Source organism: Somniosus microcephalus, chromosome 2 (genome assembly GCF_052327205.1).
Source record: "Somniosus microcephalus isolate GS21.2 chromosome 2, FLI_Smic_1.0, whole genome shotgun sequence".
Classification (NCBI taxonomy): Eukaryota; Metazoa; Chordata; class Chondrichthyes; order Squaliformes; family Somniosidae; genus Somniosus; species Somniosus microcephalus.
In genome coordinates this window covers 6,824,611-6,831,566 of record NC_140988.1, presented here as the reverse complement: position 1 = coordinate 6,831,566, position 6,956 = coordinate 6,824,611, and the positions used below count along the sequence as shown (strand labels likewise).

Genomic DNA, 6,956 nt, shown 5'->3' with positions numbered 1-6,956 from the left:
TCTCATTGAAACTTATAAAATTCTAACAGGACTAGACAGACTAGATGCAGGAAGGATGTTCCCGATGGCCGGGGAGTCCAGAACCAAGGGTCACAGTCTAAAGATAAGGGATAAGCCATTTAGGACAGAGATGAGGAGGAATTTCTTCACCCAGAGAGTGGTGAACCTGTGGAATTCTCTACCACAGAAGGCAGTTGAGGCCAATTCATTAAATATATTCAAGGAGTTAGATATATTTCTTAAGGCTAAAGGGATCAAGGGATATGGGGAGAAAGCAGGGACGGGGTACTGAGTTTGGATGATCAGCCATGATCTCATTGAATGGCAGAGCAGGCTCGAGGGGCCAAATGGCCTACTCCTGCTATCTTCTATGTTATCCCAATCGATATTTGGGTAATTAAAGTCCCCCAAAATCACCACTCTTATAGCTCTTGTATATCTCCGTGATTTCCCTGCAGATTTGCTCCTCTACCTCCCCCTCACTATTTGGAGGCCTATAGCATACGCCCAATAGCGTGATCATACCCTTTTTGCTCAACTCTAACCAAATGGAGTCTGTCCTTGTCTCATCAAGAACATCCCCCTTTCCAACACTGGTGAACCCAAAGCATTCATTTAAGTTTAAGAAACTGGAAACAAGTGGGCTGGTAGTCCAAGTTCAATTGTCTTTCCTGAGACAACCAACTTGCAAGAGATAGTTTAGAATTGATGGGAGCGGTGTAGAATTATGCTTGGATGGAGCCACACTTTGGATACACGAACTCATCTGTTTAATGGCAATCACACCGGTCATGACAGTTGTAGGCAGCCTTACTAGAATCACAATTGTCCTGCGGCATAGAAACAGAAGATAGGAGCAAGAGTAGGCCATTCGGCCTCTTGAGCCTGCTGATCATCCAAATTCAGTAGCCTGTCCCTGCTTTCTCCCCATATCCCTTTAGCCTTAAGAAATATATCCAACTCCTTCTTGAATATGTTTAATGAATTGGCCTCTACTGCCTTCTGTGGTAGAGAATTCCACAGGTTCACCACTCTCTGGGTGAAGGAATTCCTCATCTGTCCTAAATGGCTTACCCCTTATCCTTAGACTGTGACCCCTGGTTCTGGACTCCCCGGCCATCGGGAACATCCTTCCTGCATCTAGTCTGTCTAGTCCTGTTAGAATTTTATAAGTTTCAATGAGATCCCCTCTCATTCTTCTAAACTCCAGCGAGTACAAGCCCAATCGACCCAATCTCTCTTCATACGTCATTCCTGCCATCCCAGGTATCAGTCTGGTGAATCTTCGCTGCACTCCCTCCATGGCAAGAACATCTTTCCTCAGATAAGGCGACCAAAACTGCACACAATACTCAAGGTGTGGTCTCACCAAGGCCCTGTACAACTGCAGCAAGACATCCTTGTTCCGGTACTCGAGCCCTCTCGCTACGAAGGCCAACTTACCATTTGCCTTCTTAACCGCCTGCTGAACCTGCATACTTACCTTCAGCGACTGGTGCACAAGGACGCCCAGGTCTCGTTGCACTTCCCCTTCTCCCAATCTATTGCCATTCAAATAATAATCTGCCCTCTTGTTTTTGACACCAAAGTGGATAACCTCACATTTATCCACATTATAATGCATCTGCTATGCTTCTGCCCAATCACCCAACCTGTCCAAATCATACTGGAGTTTCTTGGCATCCTCCTCACAGCACACACGCCCACCCAACTTTGTGTCGTATGCAAACTTGGGAGATATTACATCTAGTTCCCTCGTCCAGATCATTAATATATATTGTGAATAGCTGGGGTCCAAGGACCGATCCCTGCAGTACCCCACTAGTCACTGCCTGCCACTCGGAAAAAGAGCCGTTTATTCCAACCCTTTGCTTTCTGTCTGCCAACCAGTTCTCTATCCAAGTCAATACCTTGCCCCCAATCCCACATGCCTTAACTTTACATGCTAATCTCTTATGCGGGACCTTATCAAAAGCCTTTAGAAAGTCCAAATACACCACATCCACTGGTTCTCCTTTATCTATTTTACCCAGTTACATCCTCAAAAAATTCCAGATTAGTCAAGTACGATTTACCTTTTGTAAATCCATGTTGACTTTGTCCGATCCTGTCACTGTTTTCCAAGTGCTCTGCTATTACATCTTTTATAATGGGCTCTAGTATTTTCCCCCACTACCGATGGCAGGCTTACCGGTCTGTAATTCCCCGTTTTCTCTCTACCACCTTTTTTGAACAGTGGGGTAACATTAGCTACCTGCCAATCCATGGGTACTGTTCCAGAGTCTATCAAATTTTGGAAGATGATCAGCAATGCATCCACTATTTCTAGGGCCACTTCCTTAAGTACCCTAGGATGTAGATTATCAGGCCCTGGGTATTTATCAGCCTTCAATCCCATCAATTTCTCTAACACCATTTCCCTACAAATGCTGATTTCTATCAGTTCCTCCCCTTCATTAGACCCCATATTCCCCAACATCTCTGGGAGGTTATTTGTGTCCTCCTTTGTGAAGGCAGAACCAAAAGTATGTATTTAAGTGGTCTGCCATTTCTTTGTTCCCCATTATAAATTCCCCTGATTCTGACTGCAAGGGACCTACGCTTGACTTCACCAATCTTTTTCTCTTCACATATCTATAAAAGCTTTGAGTCAGTTTTTAATGTTCCCTGCAAGCTTACTATCATACTCTTATTTTCCCCCTCTTAATTAATCCCTTTGTCCTCCTTTGTTGAATCCTAAACTGCTCCCAATCTTCAGGTTTACTGCTTTTTCTGGCCAATTTATATGTCCTCTCCTTGGATCTTATGCTATCTCTAATTTCCCTTGTTAGCCACGGTTGAGTCACCTTTTTTGTTTTCTTATGCCAAACTGGGATAACAAATTCTGTAGTTCATCCATCAAAAAGTGAATCTAATGTTAAGGATTTTAGATAGTCAGTCTGGTCAGGCTTTGCTTTTAGCCACTATCTAGGAGCATTTAGACAGCAATTGACCAGCTCTAGCTATAACCTGCAACAAGACAACACTGATTTACCCAGACACTGAAAGTCACAACTAAATCCTGAAGGTTGAAACTCGATAGCCATTTCTTCTCATACCAAACTAGGAAGTTCCATTTCAAGGACACTGTTGGAGCCAGGTGTTTTATGGTGGATAAAATAAAATACTTGGCTCCACAACACCATGCCCTACTGCACCAGTTGCACCTTTCCAATTGAACAGCAACCATCCATTTCTAAAGGTGGACCCCAGCTTAATGAAGTGGGTCGAAATTTGGTGAACTCCCTCCCCATAGCTCACAAATGAACGATTGAATTGTAGAATCCTGGAGCACAGGAGGCCGCCATTTGGCCCATAGACTCGGTACTAGCTCCTTCAAAAGGGCAATCCAGTTAAGTCTCACTCCTCTGCCTCTCATTCAAGTATTTATCCAATTCCCTTTTGAAGGCTACTATTGAATCTGTATCCATCACCATATCAGGCAGTGCATTCCAAATCCTCACCACTCATGTTAAAATAAGTTCTCACGTCACCTCTGGTCCCTTTTGCCAATCGCCTTAAATCTGTGCCCTCTGGTTCTTGACCCTTCAGCCATTGGAAACGGTTTCTCTATTTACTCTGTCTAAACCCTTCATGATTTTAAGCACCTCTAATCAAATCTCCTCTTAAAGCCTTCTCTGCTCCAAGGAGAACAACCCCAGCTTCTCCAGTCTTTGAAAGATTACATGGCTAGACATCAATGTTTTAATACATTTTATTGAAAACTTCACCAAATTAAGACAGTTGGAACAAACCATCCAGATTTAAATCCACTCCAGAAAAATAAAGTTATACAAGCAACGAGCTCTTCCCGCATTTAAAACATTGCAAACAGGGCTCCATTAAAAAGGTAGTAACTAGAGAATATCTCCAGAGGTCACTCAGTTACAGTTCCAAAGACATGATCCCAGATTTAGCATTCCCAGACCAGTGCACCAGGAAGTATTACCATTTGAGCTTTACTTTAAAAAAAGACACACACCCCCCCCCCCACAAAATACTATTGAGACAATAAAAAAATGTTCCCCCCCCCCCCCCAAGTGATCACATTTTCAGAAGTCCAGTGTCTTGGCAGCCAGATTGGAGATGGAGTCCTGAGATAATGAACCTAAAAAAGGAAGCTTGCATCCTCAAACAGTCTTCTGTTGTCCCTTTTTGCCGATCAGAGATTTGTGGATGTGGGGAATGACACCTGAAACAAAAACCCCACAAAAAGTTAACAAATAAGACATCACACCGCTGAAAGTGCAGTTGGGGGAAGGGGGGCACAGGACACCTGTATAGAGCCCATGTGAGCACAACCTCTTGTACAAGATACAGTACTCACCACCACCAGCAATGGTAGCTTTGATTAACGAATCCAGCTCTTCATCTCCTCGAATGGCAAGTTGCAAGTGGCGCGGGGTAATGCGCTTCACCTTCAAGTCTTTGGACGCATTACCTGCAAGCTCCAGGACCTGCCAACACATGTTTAGGCATTTAAAACTGCACAAGCGAGTGTGTAAAAACTCCTCCAGCACAACTGATTAGGGTGTAAAGCACAGAAGTTTGAGTACAGAAGATTAAGGGGTGAGTGAGGTGTTTAAGGTGATTAAAAGGAGTTGGAGGGTAGAGAGAGCAATGATTTCCTGTTTTTGGGGAGGGGCGAGTCCAGAACAAGGGGGCATCACCTTAAAATTAGAGCCAGGCCGTTTAGGGGCACTATCAGGAAGCACTTCACACAAAAGGGTAGTGGAAATCTGGAACACTTTCCCCCAAAAAGCCATTCAGACTGGGGATCATTTCAAAACTGAGATTTATAGATTTTTTATTAGGCAAGGGTATTAAGGGTTATGGAACCAAGACAGGTAGATGGGGTTCAGATACAGATCAGCCATAATCTAACTGAATGGCAGAACAGTGCTCATGGGGCTGAATGGCCTCCTGTTCTTGTGCAAAAGAAACTACCTCAAAGCATAAGCTGGTCAGCACGCAGAAGAAAAACTTCCTCCACCCACCCCCCAAACGACAATTTGACAAGTGCTGGGATTAAACTGAAATAATTCCCTAATCCAGAAGGGAAAATGGCTTGCAATCCAAATCCAGGAGCGAAGTCCAATGGGAATTGAAATCCAGGTTTGTGAAGAACAATTAACTAGACGGAGGAAACTAGAGTCTAGAACGAGAGGTCCCAGTCTCAGGGGTTGGCCATTTAAGACAGAGATTCAGATAATCAAGACAGATTTTTTGACTCATGGGGAATCCAAGGGTTATGGAGATCAGGCAGGAAAGTGGAGTGGAGGTTGAAAATCAGCCATGATCGTATTGAATGGCAGAGCAGGCTCGAGGGGCTGTTTGGAAACAATAGAAAATAGGAGCAGGAGTAGGCCATTCAGCCCCTCGAGCCTGCTCCGCCATTCAATGAGATCATGGCTGATCATCCAAATTCAGTATCCTGGCCCTGCCTTCTCCCCATATCCCTTGATTCTTTCAGCCTTAAAAAATATACCTAACTCCTTCTTGAATATATTTAATGAATTGGCCTCAACTGCCTTCTGTGGTAGAGAATGCCACAGGTTCACCACTCTCTGGGTGAAGAAATTCCTCATCTCTGTCCTAAATGGCTTACCCCTTATCCTTAGACTGTGACCCCTGGTTCTGGACTCCCCGACCATCAGGAACATCCTTTCTGCATCTAGTCTGTCTAGTCCCATTAGAATTTTATAAGTTTGCAATCCAAATCCAGGATTAGCCTTGGGATTGAAGTTTGACTCAAAACCAAGTGGGTGAAGGGCAATGAAGCAGATCCAGCAACCCATGCTGGAATGGACAATCCCACCCCCTACCCTGGGGCCCCACCCAACCCAAGACTCCACCCACCATCAGACCCCACTGGCCCCACCTCCAAACCTCAAGCCCCACCCACCACCAGACTACTGCCCTGTGCCCTGCCTCCAAACCACAAGCCCCACCCCTGGACTACTGCCCTGTGCCCCACCCCCAAACCACAAGCCCCGCCCACCAGACCAGACCCCGCCTCCCCACCCAAGGCCCCACCCCTGGACTACTGCCCTGTGCCCCGCCTCCAAACCTCAAGCCTCGCCCCACTGCAGGCCCCTCCCCCGCCACCCGCTCACCTCAGCGGTCAGATACTCCAGAATGGCCGCGCTATAAACGGCCGCCGTGGCGCCCACCCGCCCGTGGCTGGTGGTCCTCGACTTCAAGTGCCGGTGGATCCGACCGACCGGAAACTGTCCCGAGAAAAAAAAACCACGAGAAACAATAAATTTAAATTCCGACCGTTGAGAAAAAAATTAAAATTCTGTGGTTGGAGCGAGTACGGCGCCCGCCCGGGCGGAGTGCGAGCGCGGGCAGGGAGAGCGGGCGGGCGCTGCACTCGCTCGGAGACACCGATTGAGCCTCACCTGCAGCCCGGCTCGCTGGGAGCGCGAAACCGCTTTAGTTTTCGCCTTGCCTGAATCTTTACCCGCTTTGCCGCCAGCCTGTCAGAAAAAAAAAATTGTTTACAACAAAAAAAAACCAGGTACGAAAAAGGAAAAAAAACATTTAATTTTCACAGATTAAATTTTTTTTTCGCGCGAGATCGATTCCGAAGCGGCGCGCGGCCCTCTGCCGACTCACCATCGTCCGTCTAGCCGCCCGCCGCGTGTCCTCCGCCGCTGCTTTTTGAAAAGGCTCTGCGCTCCCGCCGCTGGCCCCTGCCCCCGCTATTTATACTCGGCCCGCCCCCATCCGGGCCCCTGCGCCACCGCAGCCACCCGCCAATGGGCGGCTCCGCGATTTCGGCCGTCGGCCAATCGGAGGAGCGGCTGAGCGCGCGCGCGCGGTTGTTGAGGGGGGGGAAGAGAGAGGTGGCGTGCGTGAGCGGAGGTTTGCGATAGGGGAGTTGACGTGCCGACGTACGTGCGTGCGCGCGT

At 47.1% G+C, this 6,956-nt stretch overlaps 1 protein-coding gene and 1 long non-coding RNA gene across 2 annotated transcripts in view; one reads left to right on the top strand and one right to left on the bottom strand.

The window, feature by feature from the left end:
- Positions 1-3,740: 3,740 nt before the first annotated feature.
- Positions 3,741-6,789, bottom strand: LOC147122520 (histone H2A.Z). The gene is made up of 5 exons (XM_086006140.1): positions 6,661-6,789; positions 6,444-6,521; positions 6,156-6,269; positions 4,367-4,496; positions 3,741-4,231 (listed from the first exon to the last, which is right to left on the bottom strand). Exons 1-5 carry the CDS (start codon positions 6,661-6,663, stop codon positions 4,170-4,172), a joined length of 387 nt encoding a protein of 128 aa, XP_085862266.1. The 5' UTR covers positions 6,664-6,789; the 3' UTR covers positions 3,741-4,169.
- LOC147122519 (uncharacterized) overlaps positions 6,473-6,956 on the top strand; it is a 67,906-nt gene continuing 67,422 nt past the window's right edge. Inside the window, exon 1 of the long non-coding RNA XR_015080761.1 lies at positions 6,473-6,562. This is a non-coding gene — a long non-coding RNA (uncharacterized LOC147122519). The remainder of the gene's footprint in view (positions 6,563-6,956) is intronic.

What these genes read in the sequence shown, in the direction of transcription:
- LOC147122520 (XM_086006140.1), bottom strand. An exon ending in TGGAGTATCTGACCGCTGAG is followed by an intron (nt 4,497 to 6,155) that starts GTGAGCGGGTGG and finishes ATGTGTTGGCAG; the next exon opens with GTCCTGGAGCTTGCAGGTAA. An exon ending in AGCTACCATTGCTGGTGGTG is followed by an intron (nt 4,232 to 4,366) that starts GTGAGTACTGTA and finishes TTTTTGTTTCAG; the next exon opens with GTGTCATTCCCCACATCCAC.